This window comes from Sebastes fasciatus, chromosome 7 (genome assembly GCF_043250625.1).
Source record: "Sebastes fasciatus isolate fSebFas1 chromosome 7, fSebFas1.pri, whole genome shotgun sequence".
NCBI classification, from domain to species: domain Eukaryota; kingdom Metazoa; phylum Chordata; class Actinopteri; order Perciformes; family Sebastidae; genus Sebastes; species Sebastes fasciatus.
The window spans coordinates 29,997,266-30,017,630 of NC_133801.1; the positions used below are offsets into that span (position 1 = coordinate 29,997,266).

The following is a 20,365-nucleotide window of genomic DNA, read 5'->3' on the forward strand; positions in this document are numbered from 1 at the left end:
GTGTGGCATTGGTGGCTTGGTTGCTAAGTTCCCGGTTCTTTGTGTGGCAGAGCAGGGTTCGTTCCCCACCCTCACATTAATGTCCGGTGCCTGACAGTGGAGTGAGACGAGCATCTCCTCCCAGGGTTTCAGAGAGTTACAACTGGGGGGTTATGTTAAAGCAAACGCACTAGCGTTTTCCTTTAACCCTGCCTCCCAGCTCACAATCTGGGGCTCATTCACATGAACGGTGGAAGGGAAATAACTCTGGATTTTGGTTATCAGTGCATTTTACAACTTTTAGAACCTAATGATTTAAATGAGGTCTATTCAAGTGTTCGTACTGGGAAGTTGATTTACCTAAAAACAAAAATGATCCGCCGATTTACAGACGTCTCTTTCCCAATGTAAGTCTAAGGGGGAAAGTCCTCTTTGGGCCCAATGGCATCACGTGACGGACACGGAAGTTGTAATTCCACCGTTTGGCCACTACAAAAATTAGCTTCAGAGCCCGGCGCTCTTCCTGGGGGCTTGGCCAGAGTCTGCACGGCAGTGATCGTGCGGTGGAGCCGCGGTATTGAGGTCACTCGCCCAAACCAATCGCAAGCCGAGCACAGCCGCAGCTTATCAGCAACAGAGATAAACAGCTGCCAATCATGTCATCTCATCCACCTTTTTATAGCATCAAATAACTAATTAAAACCAAACTTGATTGATTAGTTTATTACATATCCAGTGTATGATTGTTTGTATGTATGGTTAAATCAATCAGATGTTAGAGCATACAGTGAGTTGATAAATCATGAGATGAGGTAATAAAATGACCAACACTGAAGGTACCATAATGTCATGAACTGGTGAGTCATGAAATTTCCAAAATGTCTGGATAGGTCAGACAGACAGACAGACAGACAGACAGACAGACAGACAGACAGACAGACAGACAGACAGACAGACAGACAGACAGACATGTATCCAGTCTCAGACATAAATGACAAGCAAGTAATCCACCCGCCAGTCATCCAGCCAGTCAGCCGTGCATGAGAGCTGAGTGCTGTTGTGTATTTGTGTAGAGCACAGTGACTATTGGCGAGCTGTCAGCTGCTGTGACACACATCCTGACGTGCAGCAGCCCTCTAAGGCCTCCCCTGGAGTCTGTCAAGAAGAAGAAGGGAAAAGAAAGTGTGTGCGCGCGCGTGTGTGTCCGTCCATGTGCGTCTGTCTGGGTCTGCAGGTGGTAGAAAGGTGTGGGTGTAGATCAATAATAATCAGCTGCAGTAGAACTGGAAGTTCACCCAACGGAGACTCACCTCAAACACACACACACACACACACACACACACACACACACACACACACACACACACACACACACACACACACACACACACACACACACACACAAATACATTCACAGCTGCACTCAAAAACCAATCCATACACCTCGTGACACTGCGTTGTAGCTCAAACTATAGTGACAGCCCTATAAGGAAACACACACACACACACACACACACACACGAAACAACCTCAAACAAAAGCGTTTACTCACACTCAAAAAGTTCAGACTTAAAAATGCCTGCGTCTAATTTCATTGATTTTCCATACACCTCTGCACCCTCGTCTTTCTCTCCCCTCTTCACAGCTCCAACCCCCACCCAGCCACGCGTCCTCTATCTTTACCTTTTCGAAGTGGTCTTGATGATGTCAGAGACTTTCTGTATGTAATCGGTGGCGAGCACCACGATCTCTTCGTCTTCTGTGAAGTTGTCGTAGAAGATTCTGTCCAGCAAGCGTTTCCAGTGAAGCTATGGTGAGAGGAGGAATAATGTTGTTTTAGTTTAGGTAGAGTCAAAAATTTGCCCCTTTTAAAAAAAAGAAAAAAAAATCTAAATGTACTGACTTACAAGTTAAATCCCAACCTAACAAAAACCCATGAGGCAAACCATGATTATTTAATGTGATATGGAACAGTTATACAACAAATATATGTGAATTGTTTTTTTCTTGTCAGGACGTCACTATAATGACGCATCCTTTACTTTGTGAAACAGTGTCAGTTAGGTACGGTAACATTGTTAGTATTAAATCACTCAACATTTTGGTTTCACACGGGTCATGAACATCGGCCCCCTGAGTAAAAGTCCTGTGTATGTTTGAAACACTACAATGGCCCCTTCCCCATTTCCTACCCCCCAAATTCCAGCACCCTTGCTCGGAGCAGACCCGTCTTCGAACTCGGCCTTCATTTTGATCTCAACTACACACCTGTAATGTTTCATGACTGCTTCTTGCACAGATGTGACGCTATCATGGTCACAAAATCTCTCCACTGATACAAACATTTACTGTAGATAAACTCGGGCTGTCAATCGAATAAAATATTTAATCGCGATTAATTGCATGATTGTCCATAGCTAATTGTGATTCATTGCGAATTAATCGTACATTTTTTATCTATTCAAAATGTACCTTAAAGGGATATTTGTCAAGTATTTAATACTCTTATCAACATGGGAGTGGACAAATATGCTGATTTATGCAAACGTATGTATATATTTATTATTGGAAATCAATAAACAACACAAAACAATGACAAATATTGTCCAGAAACCCTCACAGGTACTGCAATTAGCATAAAAAATATGCTAACCAGGGACAAGGTCTGCAAATTAGCTATGGCTAGAAGATTGCATTGGTTGCACTTTAATTACCACAAAATACCAGTGTTGCTGTCGCAGCTGGTAAAAACATGAAATTACTGAAAATCTCCACACCAGAGTCATGCAAACCTGTACCTGCCTCACAATGCCAAAGTTCAGTACCACCTAATTGTGTGTGTTAGTCACAATTAGGCCTTTCTCTCAGCCAGTTCCAGACCTGACACATCAATGTAAGACCTGTGACCCAATGTGTAATCAAACAGACTCAGAGCTTAATGCTGACTGGGAAATAGGGCCACCAGGTTATAGAGGTGCACAACAGCTGTGGGGATAAACAACACAGTGGTTTCTGCCATGATAGTGACAGTGCTATAGAAAGAGTAAAGCAATAGCAATAGATTTGAATTTTGGAACACTATACTAAACGCACAGTGTGGATTCCTTCATTAATAAATTAAAAGTTTTTTATGTTTTGTTTAATGATATAGGGACTGTTAAAGGTCACTTTTTCTGTTCCACAAATTAGGAGAGATATTTCGCATATGCACTCATTTATGTTTATTAGACCGTAAAGACATAAATGAGGCTTTTCAAATAAGCAGAGGAGGAGCAGCAGAACTGCAGAGTTTTGGACTCCACATCCAAGTTAAAGCAAATAAATAGCAGCAACACACTGAAGCCATTTATTGTCTTCTGGTTGAATCTCTATCCTCTAATCTGCTTCGTTCCCTGTACCCCTTTTATTCACACGTTCACACTTCTGTTCACAAGTTTGTGTCATTTTTTTTGTTGGCAGACTAACACTTTATCTTCCTCTCAGAACATGCCCAGTTTCCTCCTTCCCTCCATTCCTCATCCCTCTTTCGACCATGAAACATCTTGAGGATTTGATGTCAGTGTTCCCGCCGCTTCAGAGGAGAGCCTCCTCCCTCTCCTCTCCCTCCCTGCCAGCATCTCCAGTGTCTTCTCCTCTTCTCTCCCCTCCCTCCATCACTCCCAACACCTCCTCATTTCCTCCTTTTCTCTCTACCTACTGCTTTCATTCCGTCCCTCAACCTCCCCGTCTACCCCTGCAGGGTGGACATCTTTTGTGAGTCACTTAGGCCTTTATGTGTGTGTGTGTGTGTGTGTTTGTGTTGTGTGTGTTTGTGTGTGTGTGTGTGTGTGTGTGTGTGTGTGTAGTGCTTCACCACTCCCTCCCTCCCTCAAACACACACACACACACACACACACTCGCCACACTACTTAAAAAGCTCAGTTGGAGTTCAAATCTTAATTCATCACGTCTGCTTCTACCCAAAATGCATGGCAAACACACACACACATGTAAATGATGGGTGTGTGTGTGTGTGTGTGTGTGTGTGTGTGTGTGTGTGTGTGTGTGTGTGTGTGTGTGTGTGTGTGTGTGTGTGTGTGTGTGTGTGTGTGTGTGTGTGTGTGTGTGTGTGCGTGCGTGCGTGCGTGCGTGCGTGCGTGCGTGCGTGCGTGCGTGCGTGCGTGCGTGCGTGCGTGCGTGCGTGCGTGCGTGCGTGCGTGCGTGTGTGACTGCAGCACTCACACTGGGAGCGATGCGCTGTAGCTGCCTGAGGGTGATGCGGTTATACATGGTGCTGATGTCCTTTCTTTGGTCATCATATTCTGACACAGTGATCTGGAGAGAGAGGAGATTTTACTCAACACTGCACACACACACACACACACACACACACACACACACATGCATGCATGCACAGGAACACACACACACACACACAGCTCACATTGGCCAGACGCGTCTCCAGCTGTATAATCTCCTTGGACTTCTGCGTGGCGTTGTGAGCTCCCAGCATGCTCAGCAAGCGCTCCATCAGGGCCTTGTATGCGCCCCCAGGATCTGAGAAGCACAACAACATCAGCGTTAACAGACAGGAGGGGCCGAGGCATCATCGGTAATGGCCGGTGACGGGGGTGACATGTGGCAGAGTGGACAGGATAACAAAGCACAGCGAGTGACCGAGGAAAACAGGTGGATTGATGAAGAAGAGAGAGAGAGAGACGAGTCAGTTAGGAGAGGTGGAGAGAGAGTGAGTGGAGGAGGGAAAAGAAGGATTAAGGAAAGAAAGAGGGCAGTAGGAGGGGAGGAAGGAGATAAGGAGCCAACTGGAAGTAAAGTATGAGGTAAAGGATAGTGATGGGCGATACCAAGTAGGATACTGATCATGTAATTATAAAATTAAATGTGATTTTTATGATAGTCATTTTCAGAAAAAAAAAATCATTACACTCAGAAGAAAATGGACCAAAGGTATTTTTATCTACAGGTGACAAGCAGCACCACACCACACCATGTTTCCTCTCTGCCATTCTCTTAAGTCTGATGTGGAGGTGTGCGACTGTGCGCCACTGTGCGCTAGGTTCTGATGTCACATGGTTTCCACAGTCATGTGACACGGGCCAGCTAAATATGTCAGGGCTGTTTTGCAAAAACATTAATACAATCGATATTGTTTTAAAGGAATCGATACTAAATGAGTAGCTTGTGAGTAGCTTGTGAGTATCAAATTATCGATATTGATCTTCCCTAGTAAAGGAAGGAGGGAGAAAAGCTGGGAGGAAGAGGAGAGGAAGAGCATGGATGGAGGGAAATAGGAAGTGAGGATAGGAGGGAAGAAAGAGGAATCCAGGGAGAAAATAAGGTGATGGGAAGTAGGGGGGGGGGACGGAGAAGGGTTAACTAAAAGGGGGAAAGAAAAGGAGGGAAGGAAGAAAGGGAGAAAAAGGGGGAATTGAAGGATGTAGGGTGACGACAGAAAGAGGGAGATGATGGGATGGCGTTAAAGAAGCATGTTACCTTCACGCTGTCCTCATCCTGTCCCAGGTAGAGGCTTCTCTCCGGCAGCGTGAGCCCCTCCTGATCAATCTGCACACACACAGTCAGCAGCTCAAGCAGGAATCACATTCATTCTGCTATATGGTCACATATGTGTTGCTGAGCCCTCAACAGATGGACATTCAAAGGATTGGTTAATATTTTAATAATCTGTAATGATGCCATCATTCACAAGCCATTCAACACACCATGTGCAAAACGTGTCAATTATTTATAACATTTAATAAATAATGCCCACACGTGGAGTCATTGTGTCCGTCAGACTGATGTTCATCTTTTATTAAATCTCAGATATTGGCCAACTAATATGACTTTAATAATGTTCAGTGCAAACCATGCATCTTCAAATTAGTTGATTTTGAATTTTTTAGATAAACTGACGGATTACGTATTCCTTCATGGGCTTCTCCTATTTCTTAAGCCAAACAAACCACTTTAATGCCCATTTGATTTTCTGAAAAATGTATTGTCACAAAACTGAAAACAGGGCTGTTTTTCCAGCTCATGAAAAGTTGACATCTTGGACATGGACACCGGAAGTAGGAGGGCCAAGAGGCCATTGGACCGCCCACCCACCTCACAGCTCTGTCCCACTTTTTTTCAGGGTCGCGAATCACCCGCAAATGCACTTTTATTGCAACACGTTAAAAAGACGTTTCAATCATTCCCGTCCAGCCCGTGCATGTCAAGACTGGAGGGTGTCAGAAGTGTTTTTACTCTACAGATACGCTCTCATTTTAATCTGGTCAGCAGCTGTCTGCACGGCTCCGTCTCAGCTGTGTCTCACGTAACCGCAACTTGAACTGAAGCATTTATTTACGCTTGAGTCTATTTTTTTTTCTTCAAAAATACGTGCGTAAACCCGAGGTTGATGCCCAATAAAAAAAAATGAATAGTATATTTATCCACATTTTGCAGCTGGCGGAGCAGAGTGTGCTGTTGATCTTTATCCAATCATCAACCTGTAGCCTAATTCAAAGAAAATCAAAATGATCTGACATCCAGCTCGCTACAGTTTCATAGTGAACCAAAAATATTTTACACTTCTCAACTGATGGGCTCCTCACCGGGCGCATCGTCTGGTACGCTGCGAACGAGGTCTGCTTGGAAAGGCCCGAATGTGAATTTTACAGCAGTCCTCGCCCGGACCTCGCCGCTGCCCGCTGTCAGAATCCTGTGGGAAACACTGTATTGTGTCATCCAAAGCTGGCTCCCACACTTCAAAACTCATTCCAGTACCGCTGATTTTGGAGATACATGGTTTTCTAAGGCCAGTGCCAATTTGGGATTCCCCTGATAAGAGTTTGTTGATATGTTTTAGTTATTATTACTTTTTGTCAAACTGTGCATCAGACCAGATGTTAGGGTTTCACTCTATAAAAACTGAAACAAAACTTATACTCCAAGTTAAAATATTCTGAGTTCAAGGTTCACTTACTAGATTTGTCTGGAGCTGTCATCCATATCTCACAGCCCTTTTCAGCAAGTGCAACTTGTTCTGGTGTCATCACACGGCCTGAGGGGCAGAATTTCAACAGCCAAGTTCCATTTGCTGAAGAGAGTTTGTGAGAAAGCTCTGGCAAAAAGTTGGAAAGCAAGTGAACCTTGAGTTTAGAATATTTTATCACAGATGTGTTCCCAAGGTTGAGAATGAACCTCCATGCTCAAGTTCACTCGCTCTAATTTAAGGACCTATTGCACCGTAAAGGAATGTCATTAGTGTCCTGTGACTGTGCTTTTTATGAGGATTTTCCACCAGGCAAGATAACATTTCTAGGATAACACACACACATACACACACAAACACACACAGAAACCCAAATACCCCAACATCGTTTTTTGCACCTGATTCAACTGTTATCAGGCCATTAAATAGGTGTTATCAGGTGTTCTATGCACCATAGATGTGGGTCTTTATGGGCCTACTATGCCTACTATGTTGTAAAAGTGAAACTTTAAAGCAACATGTTCAAATATATTGTAAAACTTAAGGAAACTTCACGGTTTGAATTCGAACAAAAAGGTTTCTTTAGGGCTTTGTCCAGACCACCCGCGTGAGCAGCGCTTGGCGGCTGCATTACAAACTACAACTTCTTTAGGTTTAGGCTATAGAACTACAACTTCTTTAGGTTTAGGCAACAAAACTATAACTTTTTTAGGTTTACGCAACAAAACTACATCTTTTTTAGGTTTACGCAACAAATCTACGTCTTCTTTAGGTTCAGGTGACAAAACTACAACTTCTTTTAGTTTAGGCTACACAACTTCAACTTCTTTAGGTTTACGCAACAAAACTACATCTTTTTTAGGTTTAGGTAACAAAACTACAACTTCTTTAGTGCTAGGCAAAAAAAAAATTAAGTTTAGGGAAAAACATTGTGTTTTGGGTTAAAATAACTATGAACACAAAGACAACTACACATTGTTGGTTTCAAACAGGATGCAAACTCCAGTCTTCTGGTTGAAAGCCCTGTGTTTTGTGTCCCACTCATTGTCCCCGACCTCCATCCCTTATTGAGTTTCACACGGTCTATACTACAGCACCTGACTTCCACTTCTGCTCCTGTCGTAATTACTACGGTCTCTAGAGGTCGTGTTCTTTTATACCTTCTTCCAGTGATCTACCATGTGAATAGAGTATAAAACCTACTAATGTGTGTAGTAGGCCCCTACTGACCCACATCTATGGGGCTTATAGCAAGGGATAATGCCTATTTAATAGCCTGACAACAGATTAATAGGCTTGTTTTTCTCACCCTGATTGCATTCCTGGAGGAGTTTTTGTCGTCCACATTGACAGTGAGGGAGAAGAAGACGTTGGTGCTGTATACACCCTGGGTCCTGTACAGAAGCTCATTGAAGTCAGGTCTCAGCGGTGCGCCCTCTCTCTCCCACCCAGCAGCACCGGGAGGAGCCCCCACCAGGTCCCACCCCCCACAGCTGTCTATCACATCCGTCATGGGGTCAGAGCCCAGCTTGTCGATCTCCTGGATGTTGACGCAGGATCGATAGAACTCCTTGACCTTACGCTCCGCAGAGTCGGGGCCGCGCGTTCGTATCGGCTCCAGCAAGAGGCGCTGCAGTTTCTCCTCATTGTGCTCTCCTATGGCGGTGATGATGCCGTAGCTGAGCTTGTCCTCGGGGATGCCGTGGCGCCTCAGCCAGCCACCACAGGCGAAGGAGTAGAAGTCCTGGCAGGGTTGGATGGTTGGGTCAATATTGGCCTGAATGAAGCGCGCCGCCCGCAGCAGGGAGCGCTTGCGTTGACAGTCCTGTCGGCACTGTGGATCCTGCTGGGCGTCCAGGGAAATGTACTTGAGTGCCAGCATGCTGCCTAAGATGACGCACATGCCTGCTGCAAAGACCAGAGCAGAGAGGAGGCAGATCTCCCTCCGGCTCCACCGAGGAAGCCCTCCGCTGCTGCTGGTGCTGCTTAGATCTCTGTTTCGACCGTTTGACGTGGTCCCTCCCCGGCCACGCCCCATATGACGATCCAGGCTGCCTCCCAGGTGAAGGGTCATGCCATTGCTGAGGATGTCGCTGCTATAGCGACCACCATATTTCACTTCCTGGAACTCATCATAGTGGGCAGTTAGTGAGTATGTCTTCTCCATGGCAATGGACTGTCCCCAGGTAAGAAGTGCTGTAGGAGCAGGGCGTAGAGAGAAAGGGATGAAAGAGGAGTTATTTAGTGTACAGTCATGACTACTCCTACTGAGACAAAAGGGAGGACTCCCACCAAAGGGCAGAACACTGAAGTGATGTCAAAATCCTGTTGGCCCTCTTTAGGCAAAGTCCCCTTTATTCTTTTCAAATCAAAAGCCGACAGAGCGAGGTGCTCCCATTGTGCATGAGGAATCTCATGGGTCCAGCTCCCACTCTCTTTCTCTCATCCTCTTTCTCTCTGCTCCCTTTCCATTTGCTCTCTTCTCCTCTTTCTCTCCAACCAGTTACAGGTGACCTGTCGATAAAAATAGAAATGAGATAGAGGAGGTACTGTAAGTCGAGAGAGAAATAGGAAATTGAATCCACGATTACAACACCGAGAATGACACAATGGCATCTTTTTGGGCACATTTTCCCCACTCTGTCTTGTCCTGTTTTTTGTCTGTTTTCGGCTAAAGCTGTTGGATTTATTGGTGATAGTCATCCCGCGTTGAGACGATGTCCCCGGGTGACTCACGGCTGTGGATGGATCAATGGAGACAGGTGGGCATCATCAGATGGGCATGGATGTGTCAGTCGGAATTGATGTAAAACTTTTTATTGTTACAGAAGGACAGGGAGAATTTATGTCCTCTGTCTCACCAGACTACTGAAGAAACACACACACGCACACACACACACACACACACACACACACACACACACACACACACACACACACACACACACACACACACACACACACACACACACACACACACACACACACACAGAGCACAGCATATCATGTAGGGCACCAGCTGATCTTCTATGGAGGTTTTAAAGCAATAACACGCTATCACATTACAAGCAGCTGCCAAAATATCAATCATATGTGCACATACAAAGTGTTTTCATTTATACCAAAGAGTATAGAAGCAAAGTGACAAAACTCTGGTGCTTTTTTGACAACAGCCGCTAGATGGCGCTTTGTTAGCGCTGCCGCCATGTTGGACTGAAAACGCCAATGAGTCCATTGCCATTGATGTACAAAGAAACGTCTGTAAATCAGAGAATCATTTTTTAACTTCCAACAACTTCCCAGTATGAACACTTAAATAGTCCTCATTTAAATTGTTTGTCCTAAAAGTTTCCTCGTCATAATGAACGTGTATCAGACCCACGGGACTGCACCGCCCTGCACGCTCATATGACATATCCGGTTCTGCCACACTGTTAAAAATTTCCCAGTAAAATAACAGTAAAGAACTGGCAGCAGGGTTGCCTTTATATTACTGTAAAATTAACATTATTATACGGTTAATGAAAAATACAGTTTGAACTGGTTGTTTTTTATTAATTTCACAGTATTTTACAGTTAATTTACTGTTTAAAGATACATTATATAGCTGTTTTTCCACCTTCCTTTACATTATCTTACTGATTTGTTTTAATGCACTATTTAGGTTGTATTTTTTACATACATTTTAATAAAAAATATTTTTTGCCAAGATGAATAGACTTAGCAGCTAGGTTACAGACATAGGAATAGTCAAACTAAATACAATTAAAGGCACTTGTTAGGAAAAAGGCTATAATAGACTTGTTGACACTTCCCAAAATGTATGTCTACAGCTGTTTTTTAAGAATGCATTATAGTTCAGTTAAAAAATGGCCTATGAGCATAATTTAATAGGTTTTCTTTTGTATTAACAGTAAAGCACTGTTTTTTTTAGCAATAACAGGTTAATACTGTTGAAATCCTGCTGTAAATTAACAGCAATTGTTTACAGTACAGCTACTTGCTAGCTGTATGTGGCTGTAATAATGGGCTCCCATACTCCCATGGGCTGTATGCTGTAAGGCTGTACCGTGGTGGATGTATTAACGTCTCTGTTCCCAAACAACCGGCTATCGGCCAGTAGCTAGTAGTGCCAGTAGCATGACATAAACATAATTTAATGTAGTTGTAGGCTGTCTATTTACTCACACACAGGGCAAAAGCACAGGGCACAACTTGTTATACTGATGTTGCAATAGAAGGAACAATGGACTTTCACTTCTGAGCAATATATGTTCTTTGTTTACACTGAGGATGAATACATTTGACCACAAAGACCTAGAATACAGTGGATTCATAGCATGTATATGCATTCATGTCATGCGGCAAAAACAACCAGACAAACACAGACTGTTTTGAGCTGTTTGCCTTCTCCTTTGCTTCTGCTGATGCACTCTACATAGCCTGTAGGCAGTATCACAAGCCTTTAGACAGAGAGACTGACTGATAAATTGTGTTTTGGATGCTGTCCCGATGTGAGCTTGCGAGCCCTTGTCTGTGTGTGTGTGTGTGTGTGTGTGTGTGTGTGTTTTCAGTGGCTAGATGCACTGAACTTGCTGAAAGCTGTGAAGGCGATCTGTGAAAATTGATCCCTGTTATCTCCTCTGAGAATAGCAAACTTCAGCACTGATGTCTTTAACAAGCTTTCCCTCGCCTTATGGGAGTGCTGTATGTAGATAAGGAGGAAAGAAAGAAAGAAGGAAAGAAAGAAATAAGAAGTTTAGTGATCACAGGTAAACAGAGAGATGAGAAGCGGGTATCTCGTCCTGTGAGAGGTGGTAATACAATTCATGAGGGAATGGAAAATGGGTGGTGAGTGGTTTATTATGTTTTAGGGGGAATAGGGAAGGATGACAGAAAGAATACAGGGACAAGAGTGCATTGTTCTAGAGATAAAATTATTGTCTACCACTGCAGACATCTGGGGTTCAAGTCCTAGTGACAATAGTACAATTGACTAGGGGTTCTCATTGCAACAGCCCTAGGAAAAATGTTCATATTGGATGATTCTGAAGTGTGTGATTCACGTTCAGTGCCAATGCAGGATTTAATGAGCCCCTCACAACGCAAGGTAGAATCCATGTAGCCATGAGGGCTGCATAACCTGCCATGTCTTCATCCGTTTTGAGTGCATCAGGAACTTAAAGGGCCACACCATTTACTCAAAATCATGTTTACTTTACATGGCAGCTAACCATTTTGCAAACCATATTGCAGTGTTTTAGGAATGCAAAACAGTTTGTCCAACACAAGACATCCATTGGCTTTTTTTCAGCTGGAGGGGCGTGTCAGTGTTTGATTGACAGCAGCTGGGAGGCTGAGCCCCAGCAGGGGAACAAGAGACAAAGTAAACAGACATGCGCTGTAGCCTACATGTCATGGGCAGACAGTGTGTTGTTAGCGATACTGAAGAGTAAGGACACATGCCGTGTCTTTTGCACGCTCAAATCCATTGATGTCAATGTAGAAGCGCAGCAGGCACGCTCAAACGCGGGAGCGACACCGTCACGGTGCGCAAGCGTTCCCAAGCGCCTATTTTTCAGGGCGCAACGGCTGCTCTCCAAGATAAAAATGGTTAAACTTTTGGAGTGCTGCAGCGCGCACTGCATATCATATGACGAGGAACAACCAATCACAGCCGGCAGATATGTTTTCTTTCTTCCGTAAATATCAGTTTATGGTAAATATATGGAGGAGAAGTTTATCATTTTAGTTCAGGACTACCCAGAGCTTTACGGTCTGTCCCACGGACTCTTTTACTTGATTCACCCTTTCCGTTGAAGTATGTCACAACATCCGGTTGAAAGACAACTTGACACAGAGAAATTGAGCAGTAATGTTACTGTGAGGGATTTACGGTGCTGGAAATACATTTAACTTTGTTTTGACTTTGTTTAGTTTAGTCAGTGAGGCTTTAACTGCTAAATTACCGTAACTTCATCATCGCCATCGCAGCATGCAGGTTTTGATTACTTAGTTACGGCAGGTATGACAGTAGCGCAACCTCCCAAGCACCTTGGATAAAAGCGATGAAAGCGACACGGCTGGCGTTTTCCATGCATTTTAGACACAGCATGTGAACGGCCCCTAAGGACAGGACCCGAGAGACATTTGCAGATCTGTTTACGTGATGATTAATGTGCTGCAACTGAGCAGCTAATTAGCTATCTAGCCTGTAAAAAGATGTTAGAGGTGCACTTCTCCCAAGTGAAAGTTTGCTTGGTAGCTTGTTCAACAAGCTATGGAGCAGTTCAAGACGTGTGTTCATGTTGTAAGTTGGATAAGAAATAGACTTTAACAGGAAAGCTAATGTGGTGGTTGTTCAATGTATGGAAACAAGTTGTCATCTCTGTAGATGGAGAACTAACAGTATTCATACAAGTTATTGCGAGACTAGGGGGCGCCATCGTGAAACCAAAAGAAGCAAATAAAACTTTTGGTTTCTGATTTTTTTTTTCTCAAAGGTGAGCACAGGTGAGTGACAGAGCAGATTTACCTAAAAAATGCAATTTAATTTCATTAATTGATTTTCATACTTTACGGAAATTAATGAAGACCAGTGGCTGCCTAAAATGGTAAGAAAAAAGGATCCAAAAACCTAAAAAATATGCAGTAGGCTATGTGTAAAACAATGGTCAGCAAGAATGTAAAGTATATATGATTTGTAGTTAAAGAGCTAAAACTGCCACACACACCGACATGGTCTTTTAAGGGTGTGGAGGTAAGGGTGGTGGATGGGTGTGTAATATAACTTGCATGCTTGTAAAATGTGGGCATTCAATGGTCAAATAAAAGACATCGTCATTGTTTGTAATTCTGGGTTTTGCAGAATCATCCAATATCAACATTCTGTCTGGTGATAGAGTTGCTTTGTCATCGCTCTAGCGACCCCTACTGTTTGGTTTGGGTGCTTGCACAGTGTTGCATCTCTGTCCTGGTGAAGCTCATGGATCGCAGGTGAAAAGAAGCGGCTGGTGACAACATGTGTAGAACATGTCTGCCTATACACTCTCCCCATGCCAACAACAGTAGTGAGGACATGTGCGGTGCAGAGGGGACTGGCCATTCCATAGTAGTTGAAAATGGGTGGTGTGTGTTTGTGTGTGTGTGTGGGTGGGAGGGGGGGGGGGGGGGTAGTTTGTCTCTGTGCGGTGTCATTATCAATTCAACTTATCATCCATCAATCCTCTGCCTTGCTACACACACACACACAATTAGAAACATGCTGTATCTATGGCACCGTTTCCGGTCACATACTCGTATCATTTCTTATGATGTGAATATCATTGAATAGCTGCTCAAAATGTAAGAATTCTCCCCCTTTCTCTTACAAATGCAGGTGCACTGTCACATAAGTCACAACTCCTTAAGCATTATAATAAATTATGATGCATGCACGCACACACACACACACACACACACACACACACACACACACACACACACACACACACACACACAAACACACACACAATCACAGTTGTGTGAGTGGACACCCAGCGATGGCTAATGGATTGGATCTTGTGGGTACCATCACAGGGAGCGGCATGCGTGATGAATGGCTATTTACCGAACATGACAGGGCCTAATATCTTATAGTTGTACTAATACTGCTGCGCACACACACGCACGCACACACAAACGCACACACACACACACACACACACACACACACACACACACACTCTCTGTCTCTCTCACAGCACATACATGGACGCTTAAAATGCATCAAAAACACACCCCATCCTGATGATACATAGCACCTTGTCAGCTGTCAAGCATTTCCCATACATCTTTCCAGCAACAGACAATGTCTTATTCACTTATAACAGGGGGTCTCAAATTGTGGTCCAGGGACCTTTAGGGGTCCCGCAGATGGCACCAAATGGACAGAAAGTTCTAATAAATCCAAATGAACCACACGATCTTCAAAGGGTAACTTAATTCTACTTTTCATCCCTTTTTTTTTTTTTTGAGAAAATTACACGTACAGTCACTTTATTACACTATTCATTACAACAGATATTTTTTTTCCTTTTTCCTGGAGAAAATCAAGTAATTATCCCTTCTAGACCCCCGAAACTCCTTTGAAAAATCTACAATGTCTCCTGGGACACTCCCCTGAACAACGAAGCAACGTCAGGCTCATCCCTCCACGACCCACACACCCCACATATAAACAGCAAATGAGACGTGAGCTGTAACTGGTCGGTATAGTTGTTAAAACATGAATTAAAGCTGAAGTAGGCAAGTTGGAGCAAATATGATTGAAAAATAATCATGTGCCTCTGTGTCCTCCGATGCCTATTTCTTGCATAAAATGTTTAAAAAAACATCTTGTAGTGTACTGTTTAACTGTAAAATCAGAAAGTTTGTGACCTTGCGCCAAGTTGAGATCAGCTGAGGAAATACCAAGCACCGCCCACCAGCTGGAGCAAACTTTCTAAGTTTACAGTAGCAGAATTTTGATTCATATTTGATCAGCACTGCCTAGTTTGACCGTTTGATTGGAGTTTGCGAGTGATTGACAGCTGCCTCCAAAGTCTCCCGTCACGGGCTAGATTTTCTAAAGCCTGAAAACAGAGCCAAGAGGAGAAGCAGCAGTCCAGTTATCTCGCAGACCACTAGAATTACAATATGCTGAAAGGTTATTATGGAATATTTGCCCAATGATTCCAAAATATTCTGCCTACTGCCACTTTAATGTAATTTAATGGGTGAGCTATATAAAAATTCATCTCCCGTACAGTTGTCATTAGCGGGTAAATTAGTTATAGAGCTGTAAACCCGTTTATTTCTGCTGTAAAGTTGGGCATTTCAACATGGGGGGGTCTATGGGGATTGACACAAATTTTCGGGGAATCTGGACATTTTTTAATTTGTGAAGGGGGCACGTGTAGCAAACTGCACACTTCGAAGACCTGTCTCTTGCTTCTCTCACCACTAATAATAAATCCTCAGAGAAGATCGATGGATAATCAATAAGTGGAGGCCTCTGATGGGGCATAAATGTAGCAGGTCCAATGGAAATGTAGCCGTGCGCAATGGCTCAATAACTATGCTTCTCACATAGAGGTAAGGGTGTGAGTTAGTTGATTCTTTAAAGTTACAAGTAGGGCTGTCAATCGATTAAAATAGTTAATCGCGATTAATCAAAAAATGAATTGCCTATTTTTTTATCTGTTCAAAATGTACCTCAAAGCAGCAGTGGGTAGAAATGGAGCAAATTAAAAAAAGTTGTTTTTATAAAACGGTCACTATATCCTGACAGTAGCGCATGACAGGTAATCTGAAAAAAATCATGTTCTTCTGTGTCCTCCGGTGCTCCTAATGGTATCTGCAAGATTTTACAGACCGGAGGAAAACAACCAATCAGAGCCGAGCTGGAGTCTGCCGTCCTGCGTCCGCCTATAGAGACGGCTGCCAATCGCTCGCAAACTCCGGTCAAACTAGGCAGCGCTGATCAAAAATTAATCAATATTCTGTTACTGTAATGCCTATTTCTCGCCTCAAATATTTTCAGAAACATCTTGTAGTGCACTGTTTAGGTGAAAAATTAGAAAGTTTGTGACCCGGCAGCCATGTTGAGATCAGTTGAGGTAATACCAAGCACCGCTCACCAATAACGACCAATAGGAACGCTCTCTCTCTGAAATAACCTGTGATTGATCAAAGTTTTCCGTCACGGGCTAGATTTTGTAAAGCCTGAAAACAGAGCCATGAGGAGGTGCAGAAGTCTAGTTTTCTCTCTGAACACTTGAATTATAATATGATGTAAGGTTATTATGGAATTTTTGCCCGAATGATTCCAAAAAATTGTTGCCTACTGCAGCTTTAAAGGGAGATTTGTCAAGTATTTAATACTCTTATCAACATGGGAGTGGACAAATATGCTACTTTATGCAAATGTATGTATATATTTATTATTGGAAATCAATTAACAACACACAACAATGACAAATATTGTCCAGAAACCCTCACAGGTACTGCATTTAGCATAACAAATATGCTCAAATCATAACATGGCAAACTGCAGCCCAACAGGCAACAACAGCTGTCAGTGTGTCAGTGTGCTGACTTGACTATGACTTGCCCCAAACCCTTTATTGATTTTGATTATCATAAAGTGAGCCGGTCTGTAAAGGGGAGACTCGTGGGTACCCTTAGAACCCATTTTCATTCACATATCTTGAGGTCAGAGGTCAAGAGACCCCTTTGAAAATGGCCTGCCAGTTTTTCCTCGCCAAAATTTAGTGTAAGCTTGGAGCGTTGTTTATCCTCCTTCACGACAAGCTAGTATGACATGGTTGGTACCAATGGATTCCTTAGGTTTTTGAGTTTCATATGATGCAGTTTCTTCACTCTAGCTTTAAGACTGAGCCTGTTACAACCAAAATATCGCATGTTGCGTAAATGCATTAAAAAATTAGTGCCGTTAAAACAAATTTGCGTTAACGTGTACTGATCGCGTTGACTTTGACACACGAGTAACAAGTGAAAGTGAACATTTTACTGATGTTACTTCAAACTCCTCGAAAGTTCCTGCTGTATGTGTATCAGGATGAGCTACACTGAATTATCGCCACAGACTCTCAGTGCTGAATTACAGGCTTTAGTGCTATGGGAGTTAACACATCAACACATTAAAATTGTTCCCCGTGGTGTGAGAAAGCAGTCAGATTTGTTGCTAGTGAGACGTAAAGTCACCAGCGGTCGACATCGTCTAGCAACAGAGTTGCAAAAACGATTGCTAGAGGGCACATTAAAAAGACCATAAAAGATAGCCGTTAATATTTACTGTCAGTCTAATTTACTGTCGAATCAATAGTAACAAATAAAGTTCCACCTTCCGGTCTGTAACCAAATCCATAACCTGCTCGACCGTCACTATGCATCTCTTGCAGTTTAACTACCCAGGAAGCAAATGCATACACCTTTAACAACTGATCTTCCTTCACAACAATGTATATCCGTCATTTTCCAGAAAAGCCTAACTCAAAACTTTACCATTAACATGAATTCACTGAGAGCTAACTGCAGTTTGTGATGATATTTGGTGGTAGCCAGAAATAAAGGCTTAGTGGGGAAACTCTGTACTTTTATCTCCTCTCCGGCAAGTTACGTCACCTGAAAGCCTTCTATAAATGGGTTTATTATCCCCTAATCAAAGTGGTCACAGTGCCTGCCCCAAAAGCTCCACGGCACTCAAAGGGTTGAGCGTGGGAGTCAGCCCCCTCGAGCCTTATCGCCGGTCGCCAGAGGCTGCAGTAGAGTGCTACGGTGCGTTTGTATGGACGACACATTTGGACACACAGCTCAAGAGTCCTGTATAGTACCAGGAGACACTTATTAAGGCTTGTACCAGCACAACCCTCCTTTTGTGTTGCCATTAGAAGTGTTGTGTATGTATGAAATGTCCCCCATTAGCATTAAAAGAAAACACTTTTTTCAAAGGAGCACAGAAGGCTCTTTATTTCTATTTTATTATTAAAACAGAAGAGTTTGAGTCATTCTGAAGAAGAACCCTTGAAGAACTCTCCCTCTTTTACTCCCTCCTCTCTCTATTACACACACACACACACACACACACACACACACACACACACACACACACACACACACACACACTGATATACTGTAACTCTATTATCTTTAATGACTCCCCAAACTCCTTCTCTGTATAGAGCAGTGTGCCAAACTACATTTAAATTATTGATATTTTTAACACTTAATGTATATGGGCTAACCTTTAGCCCTCATGCTCCTGCCATATTAGTACTTAGTACTACTATTACAGTAGTATATCTCTCTACTCAACTACTGTATCAGAAGTTATTCATTTTGTTAGGTACCCAGCTTCATGTACAGTATTTGAGAGGAGGGACACTTGACAAAGAAAATATAAATGTTAACATTTTATTCATATAAATGCTGCTGTTACTGGTTGTGTTATATGCCGAATTAAACATTGTTGTATACTGTACATGTATATAAGGTCTTAGGTTATGTTCTGAGGTGTGTCTGTTTACCGGTGAGCGAAGTATTCAATTGCACTGATTTTGAACGAGGTTCTGTTTGAGGCAGAAAAGCGCGTCAACGGCGGTGGACAGAGCAGTTAAAACATCTGTATGCCAGCAAGGTAGCAGTGTCAAGACTAATCGAAAGTGACTGTACTGATCTCAAACTTTTGGCGATGCAGAAACTCGTGGTGCGTAAAGACGCAGACCAGGCTGCTGCTGCTGCTGGTGGCGGTGAGCAAAAAAGGAAAGGAGGTGAGAAGCACAGTTAGTCTCTACTTTTACGCACATTAAAGTCCATTATAATCATTTTTTTGCTCATGATAAATTCCAAATTGCGTTAGATACATTTCATCTGCTGCATGGCGAATCGTCACCAAGGACGCACATATGGAAACCAATAAATAAACGTGATCATATGATAAAACATGAAACATAAATCCATAGGCTACAGTTATTGTCCATTGAAATACATAATTTGTTCTGTAAAAAGTACGACAGTTAGTAGTCAACTTAAGTCGTTCCCACACAGACAGACCGGCTCAGCATCCACACATCACACTTAATCTCATTTAATTACTGACCATCAAAACTTCTAGAGCCCTTCATGGACACCTCGAGGAAAAAACTGATAACTGAGAGACCATGTGCGTAAAAACACAATGAGTGGATCTCTCATCAACGTGCCGGCAGCTGAGACGTGACTTCCAAGTTAATCTGTGGCAGTTTTTTACTTTGTCCTCTCTCTTCATAATAATAATAAAAAAAACAACAACAACAACATGATCAAACGTGATTTATCCTACAAGAGCCCTTAACCTGCCGGCTATAGTACTCTGACTGCTGGAGGATCATCAGAGGTGTGGATGGATGGATGGATTTCAGCCCCAGAGCGATGGAAACTTGTGCAGAAAGACCATACCTGTGGCGAGTAAATCAAAATCCCCCGTGGGAACGTAAAAGTGCCTTTTTGCTCTCTGAGTGCGTCTAGCGGAGATCCTCTCCACTGAAGGTCCGACTGGATTATCCTGTTCCCCTCCGGAGATCCACACACACCGGGATCCGCACCGCTCTCTGGCGCCACTGCAGCTCACAGCCTCCGATGTATGGAGGAGAGAGAGAGGGAGGAGAGAGAAAGAGAGAGAGAGAGAGAGGGAGAGAGGGAGGAGAGAGAGAGAGGGAGGGGGTCCTTCATTAACAAGGTAAGGCACACACACACACACACACACACACACACACACACACACACACACACACAAGTGAAACAGATGTTAATCCTTGTCCACTGGCTGTGCTTTTTTTATTATTCTCATTGGTTGTATTTTAAAATAATTGGTATTTGTGTGAGTGA

General features: G+C 43.1%; 1 protein-coding gene across 1 annotated transcript in view; it reads right to left on the reverse strand.

Annotated features, from left to right (window-relative positions):
* Window positions 1-20,110, reverse strand: part of ecel1 (endothelin converting enzyme-like 1) — a 58,403-nt gene extending 38,293 nt beyond the window's left edge. The window contains exons 1-6 of the mRNA XM_074640255.1: window positions 19,937-20,110; window positions 8,268-9,472; window positions 5,466-5,541; window positions 4,403-4,515; window positions 4,201-4,293; window positions 1,663-1,787 (exon numbers count right to left, since the gene is read on the reverse strand). Coding sequence (XP_074496356.1) covers window positions 1,663-1,787; window positions 4,201-4,293; window positions 4,403-4,515; window positions 5,466-5,541; window positions 8,268-9,125 — 1,265 coding nt within the window. The 5' untranslated portion in view covers window positions 9,126-9,472; window positions 19,937-20,110. The remainder of the gene's footprint in view (window positions 1-1,662; window positions 1,788-4,200; window positions 4,294-4,402; window positions 4,516-5,465; window positions 5,542-8,267; window positions 9,473-19,936) is intronic.
* Window positions 20,111-20,365: the final 255 nt, after the last annotated feature.